This window comes from Electrona antarctica, assembly GCF_951216825.1.
Source record: "Electrona antarctica genome assembly, contig: scaffold_64, whole genome shotgun sequence".
Classification (NCBI taxonomy): Eukaryota; Metazoa; Chordata; class Actinopteri; order Myctophiformes; family Myctophidae; genus Electrona; species Electrona antarctica.
The window spans coordinates 655,729-675,954 of record NW_027638477.1 but is presented as its reverse complement, the minus strand read 5'-3'; the positions used below and the strand labels follow the sequence as shown (position 1 = coordinate 675,954).

The 20,226-nt window shown below is 45.2% G+C and overlaps 1 protein-coding gene across 1 annotated transcript in view; it reads right to left on the bottom strand.

The window, feature by feature from the left end:
• Positions 1 to 4,843, bottom strand: part of LOC306918063 (protein Daple-like) — a 94,101-nt gene extending 89,258 nt beyond the window's left edge. Inside the window, 1 exon segment of the mRNA XM_079530953.1 lies at positions 4,352 to 4,843. Within this exon segment, the coding sequence (XP_079387079.1) occupies positions 4,352 to 4,417 (66 nt within the window). The 5' untranslated portion in view covers positions 4,418 to 4,843.
• Between the last annotated feature and the right edge of the window lie 15,383 nt (positions 4,844 to 20,226).

The following is a 20,226-nucleotide window of genomic DNA, read 5'->3' as shown; positions in this document are numbered from 1 at the left end:
GAGTAGAGTAGAGTAGAGCAGAGTAGAGTAGAGTAGAGTAGAGTGCAGTGCAGTAGAGTAGAGTAGAGTAGAGTAGAGTAGAGTAGAGTGCAGTAGAGTAGAGTAGAGTAGAGTAGAGTAGAGTAGAGTAGAGTAGAGTAGAGCAGAGTAGAGTAGAGCAGAGTAGAGTAGAGTAGAGTAGAGTAGAGTGCAGTAGAGTAGAGTAGAGTAGAGTAGAGTAGAGTAGAGTGCAGTACAGTACAGTACAGTACAGTGCAGTGCAGCGCAGCACAGCACAGTACAGTACAGTACAGTACAGTACAGTACAGTACAGTACAGTACAGAATGGTCCAGTACAGTACAGTACAGTGCAGCGCAGCGCAGCGCAGCGCAGCGCAGCGCAGTACAGAATGGTACAGTACAGAATGGTACAGTACAGTACAGTACAGTACAGGCAGTACAGTACAGTACAGTACAGTACAGTACAGTGCAGTGCAGTACAGTACAGTACAGTACAAGTGCAGTACAGTACAGTGCAGTAGCAGTGCAGTGCAGTACAGTACAGTACAGTACAGTGCAGTGCAGTGCAGTGCAGTACAGTGCAGTGCAGTACAGTACAGTTGCAGTGCAGTACAGTACAGTACAGTACAGTACAGTACAGTACAGTACAGTACAGTACAGTACAGTACAGTACAGTGCAGTGCAGTACAGTACAGAATGGTACAGTACAGTGCAGTGCAGTGCAGTGCAGTGCAGTGCAGTACAGTACAGTACAGAACGGTACAGTGCAGTGCAGTACAGTACAGTACAGTACAGTACAGTGCAGTGCAGTGCAGTGCAGTACAGTATGGTCCAGTACAGTACAGTACAGTACAGTACAGTACAGTACAGTACAGTACAGTACAGTACAGAACGGTACAGTACAGTACAGTACAGTACAGTGCAGTACAGTGCAGTACAGTACAGTACAGTACAGTACAGTACAGTACAGTACAGTACAGAATGGTACAGTACAGTGCAGTGCAGTACAGTACAGTACAGTACAGTACAGTACAGTACAGTGCAGTGCAGTGCAGTGCAGTACAGTGCAGTACAGTACAGTACAGTACAGTACAGTACAGTACAGTACAGTACAGTACAGTACAGTACAGTACAGTACAGTACAGTACAGTACAGTACAGAATGGTACAGAACTAGTTGGATGTCCAGTTATTTTTAGTTACTTTTATGTTTTTCTTTGTGTTTTTTAATAAATATTTTCATGGACAAAAAGAGAATGTTGTGATGATGAATCCTGATCTGAATTTGTGTGGAGGAGAAATCCAGATTCACGTTTGAGCAGGAATGGTGAAAGTTGACCTTTTGACCTCATGCTACCGACTGTAGCAAACAAATCAATTCTCTGTTGGTATGTACCGTGCGTGAGTGCATGCGTGTACCGTGCGTGTGCGTGCGTGCGTGTGTCATGTGCGTGCGTGCGTGCGTGCGTGCGTGCACGGACCGTGTGTGTGTGCACGGACTGTGTGTGTGTGTGTGCGTGCGTGTGTGTGTGTGTGCACGGACCGTGTGTGTGTGTGTGCACGGACCGTGTGTGTGTGGTGCACGGACCGTGTGTGTGTGTGCACGGACCGTGTGTGTTTGCACGGACTGTGTGTCGTGTGTGCGTGCGTGTGTGTGTGTGTGTGTGTGCACGGACTGTGTGTGTGTGTGCGTGCGTGCGTGTGTGTGTGCACGGACTGTGTGTGTGTGCACGGACTGTGTGTGTGTGTGTGTGCGTGCGTGTGTGTGTGTGTGTGCATGGACTGTGTGTGTGTGTGCGTGCGTGTGTGTGTGTGTGCACGGACCGTGTGTGTGTTTTCATGTAACAAAGGCAGGAAAAGTGGACCTTTGAAACAGACAGGAAGTGAGGCCACAGGCAGACAGGAAGCAGTCTGGTGTTCTGGGTTGTTAACACCTTAAAGGTGTTATTTTGTTACAATAAGTGTTAAAACCTTTATTAAAGTAACTGTTAAATATCTATAGTGTTCAGTAACAGTGTTAAATATCTCTATATAGTGACAGTAATCATTGCTATAGAGTGTGTTCAGTAACAGTGTTAATAGCTCTATAGTGTGACAGTAATCATTTGCTATAGAGTGTGTTCAGTAACAGTGTTAAATAGCTCTATAGTGTGACAGTAATCATTGCTATAGAGTGTGTTCAGTAACAGTGTTAAATAGCTCTATATAGTGACAGTAATCATTGCTATAGTGTGTGTTCAGTAACAGTGTTAAATATCTCTATATTGTGACAGTAATCATTGCCTATAGTGTGTGTTCAGTAACAGTGTTAAATAGCTCTATATTGTGATAGTAATCATTGCTATAGTGTGTGTGTTCAGTAACAGTGTTAAATAGCTCTATATTGTGACAGTAATCATTGCTATAGTGTGTGTTCAGTAACAGTGTTAATAGCTCTATAGTGTGACAGTAATCATTGCTATAGAGTGTGTTTCAGTAACAGTGTTAAATAGCTCTATAGTGTGACAGTAATCATTGCTATAGAGTGTGTTCAGTAACAGTGTTAAATAGCTCTATAGTGTGACAGTAATCATTGCTATAGAGTGTGTTCAGTAACAGTGTTAAATAGCTCTATATAGTGACAGTAATCATTGCTATAGTGTGTGTTCAGTAACAGTGTTAAATAGCTCTATAGTGTGACAGTAATCATTGCTATAGAGTGTGTTCAGTAACAGTGTTAAATAGCTCTATAGTGTGACAGTAATCATTGCTATAGAGTGTGTTCAGTAACAGTGTTAAATAGCTCTATAGTGTGACAGTAATCATTGCTATAGAGTGTGTTCAGTAACAGTGTTAAATAGCTCTATATTGTGACAGTAATCATTGCTATAGAGTGTGTTCAGTAACAGTGTTAAATATCTCTATATAGTGACAGTAATCATTGCTATAGTGTGTGTTCAGTAACAGTGTTAAATATCTCTATATAGTGACAGTAATCATTGCTATAGAGTGTGTTCAGTAACAGTGTTAAATAGCTCTATAGTGTGACATTAATCATTGCTATAGAGTGTGTTCAGTAACAGTGTTAAATAGCTCTATAGTGTGACAGTAATCATTGCTATAGAGTGTGTTCAGTAACAGTGTTAAATAGCTCTATAGTGTGACAGTAATCATTGCTATAGAGTGTGTTCAGTAACAGTGTTAAATATCTCAATTCCATGCTGCATTTATGTTGGTACCATAACAAGCACATGCTGTAGATGTAAATTGTGTAGATGTTTGTTTTGTAAGTAATGAAGATGTGTAACAATAATTTAACTAATTTCACTACACTGTCTCTGCATCCTATGATCCTATAGTTTACTGAGACGCTACACTGTCTCTCTGCATTCTATGATCCTATAGTTTACTGAGACACTACACTGTCTCTCTGCATCCTATGATCCTATAGTTTACTGAGACGCTACACTGTCTCTCTGCATCCTATGATCCTATAGTTTACTGAGACACTACACTGTCTCTCTGCATTCTATGATCCTATAGTTTACTGAGACGCTACACTGTCTCTCTGCATTCTATGATCCTATAGTTTACTGAGACGCTACACTGTCTCTCTGCATTCTATGATCCTATAGTTTACTGAGACGCTACACTGTCTCTCTGCATTCTATGATCCTATAGTTTACTGAGACGCTACACTGTCTCTCTGCATTCTATGATCCTATAGTTTACTGAGACGCTACACTGTCTCGCTGCATCCTATGATCCTATAGTTTACTGAGACGCTACACTGTCTCTCTGCATTCTATGATCCTATAGTTTACTGAGACGCTACACTGTCTCTCTGCATTCTATGATCCTATAGTTTACTGTCTCTCTGCATTCTATGATCCTATAGTTTACTGTCTCTCTGCATTCTACGATCCTATAGTTTACTTTGATTGAAGTATGTATTAACAGTTTGCAGAATTACAGTACATTTCAAGCACAACTCAACTGTGAGTGGACGACACCATAAAGCATTACACTTGTTTACAAGAGGGTCCACCATGTTCAATTCACTCACTGTACGTCACTCTGACTATCATAGATAGTAAAGTTATTGAATAACAATCTTTGGGTTTAAACAGAGGTCACAATGATCATATGTGTCGTGTGTGTGTGTGTGTGTGTGTGTGTGTGTGTGTGTGTGTGTGTGTGTGTGTGTGTGTGTGTGTGGCGTGTCAAACAAGTCAATGTTCTACTGGACTGACCCAGATCTGATATGTGATCCACATGCATGACCTGACACACTGCGTGCGTGCGTGCATGTGTACATGCGTGTGTGTATGTACATGTGTGTGTGCGTGCGTGCGTGTGCGCGTGTCACTCACCCACACCACCAGTGGAGACTCCATAAAAGTGACCAGTTGCTCAGAAACGGTCGCCTCCATTTTCATTAAATTAAATTAAATTAAAAAAAAAAAAAAACTTCACATTAAAAAAAAAAAACTAATTAAAAATTACGCGGACTCGCGCGCCGCTCCATCCACAACAATACAGCCGCGAGGCAGCACGCGCGCGCGCGCACACACACACACACACACACACTCTCACACACACACACACACACACACACACACACAGTACACGCACACTACTATTGTTGTCTCGCGCGGTGTTCTGTGTTTTCGTCCCGTCTCGTTTTGTTGTCAAATAAAAAGTATTTTTAAAAACAAATAAATAATCCCAGGTTCCGTCCGGAGGTCCGGATGCTGCTCATCTTCTCTTAAAGAGACACCGATTAATTAATCCATCATTAATTAGCGGGTATTAAAACTCCTAAAGGCTACTTTGGGAGCCTCGTTTCGTCCCGTTGTCAAGGAGATCCGGTAACAGCAGCAAACACCGCGAAGTGACGCCAAAAGTGACGCCAAAGTGACGAGACGACAATAAGACGATAATAGAAGTCATCGTCTTCGGTTTGATGTGACGATAATTAACAGATCCAGACGAAAGGAGATGTTTCCTGTTGTTTCTGTTACATTGTTTCCATGTTGGAATCAACCTGACCACTGAGGGGCGGGGCCACGCTGGCACGGTGACGGACACCTCGCGCAGCCAATCAGCGTCCAGGCACTGTTCTATGAACCGACCAATCAGCGTCCACGCTACTCTACGGGTTTTTTTTGTTAGGAGGGCTGACGTCATTGTCACTTTACACACTCTTCAAATGAAATGTCTTTATTTAAATGTCTTTATTTAAATGTCTTTATTTATAATGTCTTTATTTAAATGTATTTATTTATAATGTCTTCATTTATAATGTCTTCATTTAAATGTATTTATTTATAAAGTCTTTATTTAAATGTATTTATTTATAATGTCTTTATTTAAATGTATTTATTTATAATGTCTCTATTTAAATGTCTTTAAGTGAATAAAACAAAAGACTCTTTAATGACTTTGAATTAATAAAACATAAGACTTTTTAAATGTTAATGGTTTTAGACATCAAAGCTGTGAAGCAGGACATTATTATTGTAGTGAATAATAGCACCACAATGGAAACAAGCCTTGTGCTTTCTGAACTGTACACAACTGGACTTTAGGGTACTGGTTCCCAAAGTGGGGTCCGGGGACCCCCAGGGGTCCTTGAGGGAGGTCCAGGGGGTCCCCCAGGGGTCCTTGAGGGAGGTCCAGGGGGTCCCCCAGGGGTCCTTGAGGGAGGTCCCCCAGGGGTCCTTGAGGGAGGTCCAGGGGGTCCCCCAGGGGTCCTTGAGGGAGGTCCAGGGGGTCCCCCAGGGGTCCTTGAGGGAGGTCCCCCAGGGGTCCTTGAGGGAGGTCCAGGGGGTCCCCCAGGGGTCCTTGAGGGAGGTCCAGGGGGTCCCCCAGGGGTCCTTGAGGGAGGTCCAGGGGGTCCCCCAGGGGTCCTTGAGGGAGGTCCCCCAGGGGTCCTTGAGGGAGGTCCAGGGGGTCCCCCAGGGGTCCTTGAGGGAGGTCCCCCAGGGGTCCTTGAGGGAGGTCCAGGGGGTCCCCCAGGGGTCCTTGAGGGAGGTCCCCCAGGGGTCCTTGAGGGAGGTCCAGGGGGTCCCCCAGCTAAATGATAGTATGGAACCAAATGAACCCTTATGGGTCTGTAACTCTGAGTGTACAAATGGAACCAAATGGACCCTTATGGGTCTGTAACTCAGAGAGTGTACAAATGGAACCAAATGGACCCTTATGGGTCTGTAACTCTGAGAGTGTACAAATGGAACCAAATGGACCCTTATGGGTCTGTAACTCTGAGTGTACAAATGGAACCAAATGGACCCTTATGGGTCCGTAACTCTGAGAGTGTACAAATGGAACCAAATGGACCCTTATGGGTCTGTAACTCTGAGAGTGTACATTTGTACATGTACACTCTCAGAGTTAAATTAACATTGATTTTACAACTGGGCCCTAAACACTGGTCTGGACACCCGAACGTTTAGGGTGAGACCATGCAGATCCCAACTGGTCATTTGGAAGTGTGGCCTCTGTGGGACCAGTGAGACAGGACGGGGTTACTCTGTGGGACCAGTGAGACAGGACGGGGTTAACTCTGTGGGACCAGTGAGACAGGACGGGGTTAACTCTGTGGGACCAGTGAGACAGGACGGGGTTAACTCTGTGGGACCAGTGAGACAGGACGGGGTTAACTCTGTGGGACCAGTGAGACAGGACGGGGTTAACTCTGTGGGACCAGTGAGACAGGACGGGGTTACTCTGTGGGACCAGTGAGACAGGACGGGGTTAACTCTGTGGGACCAGTGAGACAGGACGGGGTTAACTCTGTGGGACCAGTGAGACAGGATGGGGTTAACAACGTAATACTGAGGTTGCTGTTAAACGCCTTGATGTTCTTCCACCAGGTCTGATATTAACTATGTTGTTTTTAAACCCTCTGGAGTCTCACATTTTGTTTTAAATGTATAATTGTGGTCATGGGTGGTGATGACCGACGTTGTACTGCAGCCTAGGGCAGGGGTTCTCAACCCGTGGGTCGCGACCCCTCGGGGGGTCGCCAGATTATTTTGGGGGGTCCCCAAATAAAAGAAATGTCTCTATTTAAATGTCTTTAAGTGAATAAAACAAAAGACTCTTTAATGACTTTGAATTAATAAAACATAAGACTTTTTAAATGTTAATGGTTTTAGACATCAAAGCTGTGAAGCAGGACATTATTATTGTAGTGAATAATAGCACCACAATGGAAACAAGCCTTGTGCTTTCTGAACTGTACACAACTGGACTTTAGGGTACTGGTTCCCAAAGTGGGGTCCGGGGACCCCCAGGGGTCCTTGAGGGAGGTCCAGGGGGTCCCCCAGGGGTCCTTGAGGGAGGTCCAGGGGGTCCCCCAGGGGTCCTTGAGGGAGGTCCCCCAGGGGTCCTTGAGGGAGGTCCAGGGGGTCCCCCAGGGGTCCTTGAGGGAGGTCCAGGGGGTCCCCCAGGGGTCCTTGAGGGAGGTCCCCCAGGGGTCCTTGAGGGAGGTCCAGGGGGTCCCCCAGGGGTCCTTGAGGGAGGTCCAGGGGGTCCCCCAGGGGTCCTTGAGGGAGGTCCAGGGGGTCCCCCAGGGGTCCTTGAGGGAGGTCCCCCAGGGGTCCTTGAGGGAGGTCCAGGGGGTCCCCCAGGGGTCCTTGAGGGAGGTCCCCCAGGGGTCCTTGAGGGAGGTCCAGGGGGTCCCCCAGGGGTCCTTGAGGGAGGTCCCCCAGGGGTCCTTGAGGGAGGTCCAGGGGGTCCCCCAGCTAAATGATAGTATGGAACCAAATGAACCCTTATGGGTCTGTAACTCTGAGTGTACAAATGGAACCAAATGGACCCTTATGGGTCTGTAACTCAGAGAGTGTACAAATGGAACCAAATGGACCCTTATGGGTCTGTAACTCTGAGAGTGTACAAATGGAACCAAATGGACCCTTATGGGTCTGTAACTCTGAGTGTACAAATGGAACCAAATGGACCCTTATGGGTCCGTAACTCTGAGAGTGTACAAATGGAACCAAATGGACCCTTATGGGTCTGTAACTCTGAGAGTGTACATTTGTACATGTACACTCTCAGAGTTAAATTAACATTGATTTTACAACTGGGCCCTAAACACTGGTCTGGACACCCGAACGTTTAGGGTGAGACCATGCAGATCCCAACTGGTCATTTGGAAGTGTGGCCTCTGTGGGACCAGTGAGACAGGACGGGGTTACTCTGTGGGACCAGTGAGACAGGACGGGGTTAACTCTGTGGGACCAGTGAGACAGGACGGGGTTAACTCTGTGGGACCAGTGAGACAGGACGGGGTTAACTCTGTGGGACCAGTGAGACAGGACGGGGTTAACTCTGTGGGACCAGTGAGACAGGACGGGGTTAACTCTGTGGGACCAGTGAGACAGGACGGGGTTACTCTGTGGGACCAGTGAGACAGGACGGGGTTAACTCTGTGGGACCAGTGAGACAGGACGGGGTTAACTCTGTGGGACCAGTGAGACAGGATGGGGTTAACAACGTAATACTGAGGTTGCTGTTAAACGCCTTGATGTTCTTCCACCAGGTCTGATATTAACTATGTTGTTTTTAAACCCTCTGGAGTCTCACATTTTGTTTTAAATGTATAATTGTGGTCATGGGTGGTGATGACCGACGTTGTACTGCAGCCTAGGGCAGGGGTTCTCAACCCGTGGGTCGCGACCCCTCGGGGGGTCGCCAGATTATTTTGGGGGGTCCCCAAATAAAAGAAAGAAAAAAAAAAAAAATTTTTATTTTTTCTTTATGCAACTGAATGGCTGGAAAATGGAAATGAAGAGTTTACATGGTACACATAGTACATGCATACACCTTCCCTAATGATTATATCTGGTTTCAGTATTTATTTATGGTGTATTGTCTCTATTATTAAGGTTATTGTAGCAGTCAATTTATATTGGGGGTTGGGAGGGGGCAGGGCGGGGGTCCCGAGATGTTGCCAAAGCATTTTCGGGGGTCCCCGGCCAAAAATGTTGAGAACCCCTGGCCTAGGGGATGTTTTGTTGTACTGCAGCCTAGGGGATGTTTTGTTGTACTGCAGCCTAGGGGATGTTTTGTGTACTGCAGCCTAGGGGATGTTTTGTTGTACTGCAGCCTAAGGGAATGTTTTGTTGTACTGCAGCCTAGGGGATGTTTTGTTGTACTGCAGCCTAGGGGATGTTTTGTTGTACTGCAGCCTAGGGGCTTTTAAGACTGTCATTTTAACAGTCTTAAAAAAAGAGACAATGAGAGAGCTTTAAAACATCTAGACCCGAGGACGACTCTACAAAATGTCTTCTAAAACATTCTGGGCAGGAACCCCTTTAGCATTATGTTATGCTATAGCAGGAACCCCTTTAGCATTATGTTATGCTATAGCAGGAACCCCTTTAGCATTATGTTATGCTATAGCAGGAACCCCTTTAGCATTATGTTATGCTATAGCAGGAACCCCTTTAGCATTATGCTATAGCAGGAACCCCTTTAGCATTATGCTATAGCAGGAACCCCTTTAGCATTATGCTATAGCAGGAACCCCTTTAGCATTATGCTATAGCAGGAACCCCTTTAGCATTATGCTATGCTATAGCAGGAACCCCTTTAGCATTATGTTATGCTATAGCAGGAACCCCTTTAGCATTATGCTATGCTATAGCAGGAACCCCTTTAGCATTATGTTATGCTATAGCAGGAACCCCTTTAGCATTATGCTATAGCAGGAACCCCTTTAGCATTATGCTATGCTATAGCAGGAACCCCTTTAGCATTATGTTATGCTATAGCAGGAACCCCTTTAGCATTATGTTATGCTATAGCAGGAACCCCTTTAGCATTATGCTATGCTTTAGCAGGAACCCCTTTAGCATTATGCTATAGCAGGAACCCCTTTAGCATTATGCTATGCTATAGCAGGAACCCCTTTAGCATTATGTTATGCTATAGCAGGAACCCCTTTAGCATTATGTTATGCTATAGCAGGAACCCCTTTAGCATTATGTTATGCTATAGCAGGAACCCCTTTAGCATTATGTTATGCTATAGCAGGAACCCCTTTAGCATTATGCTATGCTATAGCAGGAACCCCTTTAGCATTATGCTATAGCAGGAACCCCTTTAGCATTATGCTATAGCAGGAACCCCTTTAGCATTATGTTATGCTATAGCAGGAACCCCTTTAGCATTATGCTATAGCAGGAACCCCTTTAGCATTATGCTATAGCAGGAACCCCTTTAGCATTATGCTATAGCAGGAACCCCTTTAGCATTATGCTATAGCAGGAACCCCTTTAGCATTATGCTATAGCAGGAACCCCTTTAGCATTATGCTATGCTATAGCAGGAACCCCTTTAGCATTATGCTATAGCAGGAACCCCTTTAGCATTATGTTATGCTATAGCAGGAACCCCTTTAGCATTATGTTATGCTATAGCAGGAACCCCTTTAGCATTATGTTATGCTATAGCAGGAACCCCTTTAGCATTATGCTATGCTATAGCAGGAACCCCTTTAGCATTATGTTATGCTATAGCAGGAACCCCTTTAGCATTATGCTATGCTATAGCAGGAACCCCTTTAGCATTATGCTATGCTTTAGCTATTGAAAAATAGCAGATCTACAAGCTCGTAGCGCGGCACCGAGTGCCACGCTACGAGCTTGTAGATCTGGGTTGAACATGGTTTGTTTGAACTCCCTCTGGTGTTGTGGGTTTTTGTGTGATAATATTGTGGGGGTCCCTGGCACAACTTATTTTCAGATGGGGGTCCCTGGCACAACTTGTTTTCAGATGGGGGTCCCTGGCACAACTTGTTTTCAGATGGGGGTCCCTGGCACAACTTGTTTTCAGATGGAGGTCCCTGGCACATCTTGTTTTCAGATGGGGGTCCCTGGGGGTCCCTGGCACATCTTGTTTTCAGATGGGGGTCCCTGGCACAACTTGTTTTCAGATGGGGGTCCCTGGCACAACTTGTTTTCAGATGGGGGTCCCTGGGGGTCCCTGGCACATCTTGTTTTCAGATGGGGGTCCCTGGCACAACTTGTTTTCAGATGGGGGTCCCTGGGGGTCCCTGGCACATCTTGTTTTCAGATGGAGGTCCCTGGCACAACTTGTTTTCAGATGGGGGTCCCTGGCACAACTTGTTTTCAGATGGGGGTCCCTGGGGGTCCCTGGCACAACTTGTTTTCAGATGGGGGTCCCTGGCACAACTTGTTTTCAGATGGGGGTCCCTGGCACATCTTGTTTTCAGATGGGGGTCCCTGGCACAACTTGTTTTCAGATGGGGGTCCCTGGGGGTCCCTGGCACAACTTGTTTTCAGATGGGGGTCCCTGGCACATCTTGTTTTCAGATGGGGGTCCCTGGCACATCTTGTTTTCAGATGGGGGTCCCTGGCACAACTTGTTTTCAGATGGAGGTCCCTGGCACAACTTGTTTTCAGATGGGGGTCCCTGGCACAACTTGTTTTCAGATGGAGGTCCCTGGCACAACTTGTTTTCAGATGGAGGTCCCTGGCACAACTTGTTTTCAGATGGAGGTCCCTACCAGCCAGCCAGCCTGTCAGAATGAGTTAACCTCATGATTTTAAAGCTCAAATGAGGCAAAACCGAGGCTTTGCTGCCACCCTGTGGTGATAACGGCACATTGCAGGGTTCATAAAACATGCTTCATGTTGTAGCAGTTTAACCACAAAGCTTTGATTGATTGATTGATTGAATGATTGATTGATTGACTGATTATATCATTAACAGCTTGTAGAATGGCTACAGTTCAAACTAAAGTTCAGATCACTACAAAAGGATAAAACCATGAAAAGCTCTGAGACTTGTTTACATGACGGTCCTCCATGTTCAATTCATCTCTGTCTGTCCACACGATTGGTTTAGTTTAGTTGAGTTTATTTCGATCAATTCAACAGTGTAACATAAATCATTACCTAAAATATTCACATTCTCTTATAGTTGATGGAAAAGGCATCGGCTAAAGCTAAAGAGAGAGATGTCTATCCTTTATAGGCTGAAGCTCAGAGCGTATTGATGTCTATCCTTTATAGGCTGAAGCTCAGAGCGTATTGATGTCTATCCTTTATAGGCTGAAGCTCAGAGCGTATTGATGTCTATCCTTTATAGGCTGAAGCTCAGAGCGTATTGATGTCTATCCTTTATAGGCTGAAGCTCAAAGCTTATTGAAGCCTATTCTTTGTACATGTCATATTTTCCCTAACATATTTTAAACTCACATAATGAATAATCCCCCTATATATAATTATACAATTTTTTTACATTCACATTCCTTCCATTGTTCGTTAAAACGAACACTCAACATTATTATTATTCAGTTTTTGCCCTTGTTTTTAGAGCAAGAATCATTTAAAGGACCACTTCACCACTTGTCAACATCTTCATATAATTGGTCCTCACTAATAATCATAAAATACCACATTTTTTTCCTACTCAGTCTGTGTCTCATAGGAGGGCTGTGGGCTGTTCAGAAACCAGTCTGTGTCTCATAGGAGGGCTGTGGGCAGTTCAGAAACCAGTGTGTGTCTCATAGGAGGGCTGTGGGCAGTTCAGAAACCAGGCTGTGTATCATAGGAGGGCTGTGGGCAGTTCAGAAACCAGTCTGTGTCACATAGGAGGGCTGTGGGCAGTTCAGAAACCAGTCTGTCTCATAGGAGGGCCGTGGGCGGTTCAGAAACCAGTCTGTGTCTCATAGGAGGGCCGTGGGCTGTTCAGAAAACCAGTCTGTGTCTCATAGGAGGGCCGTGGGCGGTTCAGAAACCAGTCTGTGTCTCATAGGAGGGCTGTGGGCAGTTCAGAAACCAGTCTGTCTCATAGGAGGGCTCTGGGCAGTTCAGAAACCTGTCCACCAGTGACATCATCGATGGGGAATCCAAGCTAATAGAAACAGCAGGCTTTCTAGTCCTGAAGTTGGAAAGCGAAAATGGAAGCCATCGTTCTCACGATAATAGAAATATCAGTATAGCCTATATATTTTTGAGGGGCTAGCCCCTCCTATACACAGGTTTAATGTTTGTCTTTAGTTCAAACGTTGTTTAGTAAACACATTGACAATGAAGGGAAGATTTACGTCACAATGTCCCTCATTACGTCATATTGTCTCTTTATTGTTAATGGCGTTTAATGTTTAATGTTTGTGTTACATCACCTAATCTCTCTGTGAGTTAGACTTTAATATATTATTAGCGCCCCTCACTTCACACTGGTGTGATTCTTTTAAATCTTGGTGGCATAGGAGCAAAAGGAATTTAGTCCCTTGTTTGTGCCGAATGTGCAAAGACTGTTTAATAAAACTAGATGAACAACACCCCAATGCCCCATTCAATTCAATGCAATTCAATTATATTAGGGGAAATAGCACAAAATACCACGTAACAACTACAAATAACACCTGGACCTCTTTGGTGGGGACGTAACAACTACAAATAACACCTGGACCTCTTTGGTGGGGACGTAACAACTACAAATAACACCTGGACCTCTTTGGTGGGGACGTAACAACTACAAATAACACCTGGACCTCTTTGGTGGGGACGTAACAACTACAAATAACACCTGGACCTCTTTGGTGGGGACGTAACAACTACAAATAACACCTGGACCTCTTTGGTGGGGACGTAACGACTACAAATAACACCTGGACCTCTTTGGTGGGGACGTAACAACTACAAATAACACCTGGACCTATTTGGTGGGGACGTAACAACTACAAATAACACCTGGACCTCTTTGGTGGGGACGTAACAACTACAAATAACACCTGGACCTCTTTGGTGGGGACGTAACAACTACAAATAACACCTGGACCTCTTTGGTGGGGACGTAACAACTACAAATAACACCTGGACCTCTTTGGTGGGGACGTAACAACTACAAATAACACCTGGACCTCTTTGGTGGGGACGTAACTACAAATAACACCTGGACCTCTTTGGTGGGGACGTAACAACTACAAATAACACCTGGACCTCTTTGGTGGGGACGTAACTACAAATAACACCTGGACCTCTTTGGTGGGGACGTAACTACAAATAACACCTGGACCTCTTTGGTGGGGACGTAACAACTACAAATAACACCTGGACCTCTTTGGTGGGGACGTAACAACTACAAATAACACACGGACCTCTTTGGTGGGGACGTAACAACTACAAATAACACCTGGACCTCTTTGGTGGGGACGTAACAACTACAAATAACACCTGGACCTCTTTGGTGGGGACGTAACAACTACAAATAACACCTGGACCTCTTTGGTGGGGACGTAACAACTACAAATAACACCTGGACCTCTTTGGTGGGGACGTAACAACTACAAATAACACCTGGACCTCTTTGGTGGGGACGTAACGACTACAAATAAAGGTAAGAAAGCCTTCTAGCATGGAAGCATTGATCAGTACACCAGAGATCATCAGTCGGACTGTTAGAACAAGATTTATTATGCACACGATGACAATTAAAAGCTCTTGGAGAAATGGTCTGGTCTGAGATGGTATATTTATTCCAAGGTAAGATTGTACAAAATGATGAAAACACAGCCTCTCGGCACGAGACGCTGGGCAGACATAAAGAATAAATGCACTTTCAGTGCTTATATGAATGACACAGAATCCACAAGTAGGTGGGTCTTAATCATGACAAGTCCTAATTTACAAGATAACAACTGGTTCAAACTGGTTGCTCATCGTTCACCCCGGACGTGTACAGTACAGAGTCCCATTGTTAGAAGTATCCAAGTTTAACAGAGCCCCGACCTTGGAGAAGGCAGGGGAGTGAGAAGGCAGGGGAGTGTGTGTCTGTCTGTCAAATGGTATTAATTATGATACGAGGGGCCCACTGGAGAGCTATTTGCAGTCAGCATTTACATTATGAGAGCAACATGTTAAAATGAAAATTTATAGAGAATTAATTGTATATTAGCGATATTAGCGAGAGGAGAATATAAAATTCTCCTAACAGGACCTTGATGTGAAAAGGGTTGAAAAGTCACTGCATTAAACAATAAAGCAAGCATAAAAAAATGACCCACAATGCAACACGTTCAATCAATCATCTATTGATTTTATTTCACGTGAATATTCATAGAAAAAAGGAGGAAGTGACGTCACACAAACAGGAAGTGATTTTAATAATAATAATAATAATAATAATAATAAACAACTTTTACATTCAAACACGGCTACTTCCACTCGGCCCCGCCTCCCCCTTGGCTCTGGACCAATAGGGTGGGGGCTGGGGGGCGGGACCAGATATCCTATTGGTGCATTCTTCTGGACTTCATTTTAAATCTATTCGTCAAAATTACAAATATATATAAATGCTCTAAAAACACATAGTGGTAACAAACAGTGATATGGTGTCATTAGCATCTCATTAGCATCTCATTATCATAAATATATATATATATGATAAAAAGTGATAAAAAGTGTTTCTAATAAATCTAATAATACTTTTTCTGTCGTAAAGGACAGACTGACGCGCGCACGCACGCACGCACGCACGCACGCACGCACGCACACATACATGCACGCACGCACACATGCACGCACGCACACGCACACACTCACACACACACACACACACACACACACACACTCACATACATGCACGCACGCGCACACACACACACTCACACACACATACATGCACGCACGCACGCACGCACATACATACATGCACGCACGTACGTACGTACACACACACACGCGGCGACAATATATGCAGGCACACAATGGACAAGACACATAATAATAATAATAATAATAATAATCAAAGTCAGCATCTGATCTAAAATGTGTATCTCTGATGCAAGTGATCATAATGTGATGTCATGTTTATGTAAATGAGATCAGCTGACCAAAGAGACTCACTCGCCGCAACCCCGCCACCTGATTGGTTGAATCTATACTGGAGAACTGCCAGGCGTTCCTTTCAACGGAGAACCGTCTTATTTTGAAAGTCGTTTCAACAGAGAACCGACTTATTTTGAAAGCCGTTTCAACAGAGAACCGTCTTATTTTGAAAGCCGTTTCAACAGAGAACCGTCTTATTTTGAAAGCAGTTTCTCTCGGAAACGGAGATACAGGAAGTGTAAATTCGACCCCCAGGGGTCCGTGAGAGAGTTCTAGGGGGTCCCCAGGTAAATGATAATTAGGAACCAAATGGACCCTTATGGGTCTGTAACTCTGAGAGTGTACAAATGGAACCAAATGGACCCTTATGGGTCTGTAACTCTGAGTGTACAAATGGAACCAAATGGACCCTTATGGGTCTGTGACTCTGAGAGTGTACAAATGGAACCAAATGGACCCTTATGGGTCTGTAACTCTGAGAGTGTACAAATGGAACCAAATGGACCCTTATGGGTCTGTAACTCTGAGAGTGTACAAATGGAACCAAATGGACCCTAACGAGTCCGTTTGGTTCCATTTGTACACTCTGAGTTAAATTAACATTGATTTTACAATATAAATTGGGGGTCCCAGAGATAGAGATGCCACTAAATGGGGGTCCGTAGACTAATGCATGTCAAACCAATCTCCTCTTATGGTTATGGGGGTCCCTGGGATATCTTCTCTTATGGTTATGGGGGTCCCTGGGATATCTTCTCTTATGGTTATGGGGGTCCCTGGGATATCTTCTCTTATGGTTATGGGGGTCCCTGGGATATCTCTTCAAATGTCTGCGGGGCTAATTAGTGTCAATTTGGGGGTCCTTGACATGAAGAAGATTGAGAACCACTGATTTATTCCACCCAGAACATGCATTCTGTAACGTGTACATATGCACCGCTCACCATTCTGTAACGTGTACATATGCAGCGCTCACCATTCTGTAACGTGTACATATGCCCCGCTCACCATTCTGTAACGTGTACATATGCACCGCTCACCATTCTGTAACGTGTACATATGCAGCGCTCACCATTCTGTAACGTGTACATATGCACCGCTCACCATTATAGAAATGAGCCTCAAATCAAGCTGTACTGGTTTGATTAACCCATTCTGGGCGGGAACCCCTTTTGGTGTTTTAAGCATTATGTTATACTTTAGCTATTGAAAAATAGCAGATCTACAAGCTCATGGCGCGCTATGAGCTTGTAGATCTGCTATTTTTTGAAGAATCGTGAACACGTGGCGCAAATCTTTGAATATATATATTCTTTCAGAGCGAACGTTTTTAACTCAAAACTTTGCTTCTGGGCTCCGTTCCCATAGAGACCATAAGCCAGCGGAATTCTCACATCCATTTTTTTCCCCACGTTTTTTTCCGCACGACAACCGCAGGCAGACGGTAGTCGTACGTCTGTACTACAGACGTAGTACAGACGCTGTAGAACAGAGTTATGAACCGTAGCGATGCAGACGCTGTAGAACAGAGTTATGAACCGTAGCGATGCAGACGCTGTAGAACAGAGTTATGAACCGTAGCGATGCAGACGCTGTAGAACAGAGTTATGAACCGTAGCGATGCAGACGCTGTAGAACAGAGTTATGAACCGTAGCGATGCAGACGCTGTAGAACAGAGTTATGAACCGTAGCGATGCAGACGCTGTAGAACAGAGTTATGAACCGTAGCGATGCAGACGCTGTAGAACAGAGTTATGAACCGTAGCGATGCAGACGCTGTAGAACAGAGTTATGAACCGTAGCGATGCAGACGCTGTAGAACAGAGTTATGAACCGTAGCGATGCAGACGCTGTAGAACAGAGTTATGAAACGTAGCGATAGACGCTGTAGAACAGAGTTATGAACCGTAGCGATGCAGACGCTGTAGAACAGAGTTATGAACCGTAGCGATGCAGACGCTGTAGAACAGAGTTATGAACCGTAGCGATGCAGACGCTGTAGAACAGAGTTATGAACCGTAGCGATGCAGACGCTGTAGAACAGAGTTATGAACCGTAGCGATGCAGACGCTGTAGAACAGAGTTATGAACCGTAGCGATGCAGACGCTGTAGAACAGAGTTATGAACCGTAGCGATGCAGACGCTGTAGAACAGAGTTATGAACCGTAGCGATGCAGACGCTGTAGAACAGAGTTATGAACCGTAGCGATGCAGACGCTGTAGAACAGAGTTATGAACCGTAGCGATGCAGACGCTGTAGAACAGAGTTATGAACCGTAGCGATGCAGACGCTGTAGAACAGAGTTATGAACCGTAGCGATGCAGACGCTGTAGAACAGAGTTATGAACCGTAGCGATGCAGACGCTGTAGAACAGAGTTATGAAACGTAGCGATAGACGCTGTAGAACAGAGTTATGAACCGTAGCGATGCAGACGCTGTAGAACAGAGTTATGAACCGTAGCGATGCAGACGCTGTAGAACAGAGTTATGAACCGTAGCGATAGACGCTGTAGAACAGAGTTATGAACCGTAGCGATAGACGCTGTAGAACAGAGTTATGAAACGTAGCGATAGACGCTGTAGAACAGAGTTATGAACCGTAGCGATGCAGACGCTGTAGAACAGAGTTATGAACCGTAGCGATGCAGACGCTGTAGAACAGAGTTATGAACCGTAGCGATGCAGACGCTGTAGAACAGAGTTATGAACCGTAGCGATGCAGGCGCTGTAGAACAGAGTTATGAAACATAATCAATAAATACTAGATCAGAGCCAGCAGGGAGGTGATCAGGTGATCAATTCACCTTTAGCTAAGCCCCGCCCTCTCCCACTTAGACACTCCCACTTAAACACTTTCCAGCCGGGCTCATTCATTCCAATGTAAATATCATGGATTTTATATACTGGTTCATTTTTGGAACCAGACCTTCCAAATCCGTCAACAAGGCCTGCCATATGCACTGGGAAAATATGTGCCTGACATTTTTTTTTTTTTTTAAACAATGTTTTATCATTTAGGAAACCTATTGGTGGAGAGGTTTGTCTAACCCATGTTATGCTTAGCTGTGATTGGACCATAGCAGTTTGGGGGAGGGGCTTAGCTATAGGTCAATTGGCTAATAAGGGGCGAGGTCGCGGCATCGTTGTGGTGGTGTGGGCCTCGTTATGTCTGTGTCCCTTTAATGACCAAATATGGAGTTCTTTGTCAGGCATGCCCAAATATGGAGTCCATGCAGACGTCAGAACATCATTATGTCGTCAGAACAGGCCAGCTCCATATATGGAGCCTGTGCAGAGGCCGTTTTGGGGTCTCTGCATCTGTCTGTCTGCCTGTGTGTGAAGAGTGCAATCTGACTGTGAAAAGTGGACTGGTTAAGTAATCAATTGGCAGGTGTGTGGTTGCCATGGCAATGAATTGGCTGAAGCAGAGGCTGGAAATTGCACAGGTGAGGGGATTTAGGCTGATAAGGCCCACTGGCAGAGCCTGAGCAGAGCCTTTTGTGGTGGTTCTGGAGAACCGTGGGTCCGACCGACTCGAGATCGGGCACTGCACTCCCTGTGGGGGTGTGGAACGCGTGTGTCGAATTTGAAGTCGGTGGGGCGAACGGTTCTGGAGTTACGTGAAGTCGGTGGGGCGAAGGGTTCTGGAGTTACGTGAAGTCGGTGGGGCGAAGGGTTCTGGAGTTACGTGAAGTCGGTGGGGCGAAGGGTTCTGGAGTTACGTGAAGTCGGTGGGGCGAAGGGTTCTGGAGTTACGTGAAGTCGGTGGGGCGAAGGGTTCTGGAGTTACGTGCATTACAACCGCACACACACGCAGAGACACGCAGAGACGTGGCACATTTATAGTAGGATAAAAAGAGACGTCAAAGCACGTTGTCGGCAGTGGGTGAGTTAACCCATTTTGACACTAGATTCTACAAATGTTTTCTAAATCCTGACAGTTTTCTGAAAAACCCTCATGTTTCTGTGGTTTCAGTGGTTCTCAAACTATTTCATGTCAAGGACCCCCAAGATTATCTGTAATTGGCCCGCCGACCCCCATCTGAAAATATATCGTTCCAGGGACCCCCCCTCCCCACCCCCACCCCCCAAGAGCAAAGATTTGAGTTAAAAAAGTTGGCAAGAATATATATTCAAAGATTTTCACTAAGTATTCAAAAATAGCAGACCTACAAGCTCATAGCGCGCCACTCTGTGCCGCGCTATGAGCTTGTAGATCTGCTATTTTTCAATAGCTAAAGTATAACATAATGCTTAAAACACCAAAAGGGGTTCCTGTTCAGAATGGGTTAAGTAGCGATGTCCGCGGAGCTGATCTGTCGGGGTTAACGGGACGATGAGTCGTAAAAAGAAAAAGGTTTGGAAGCGTCGT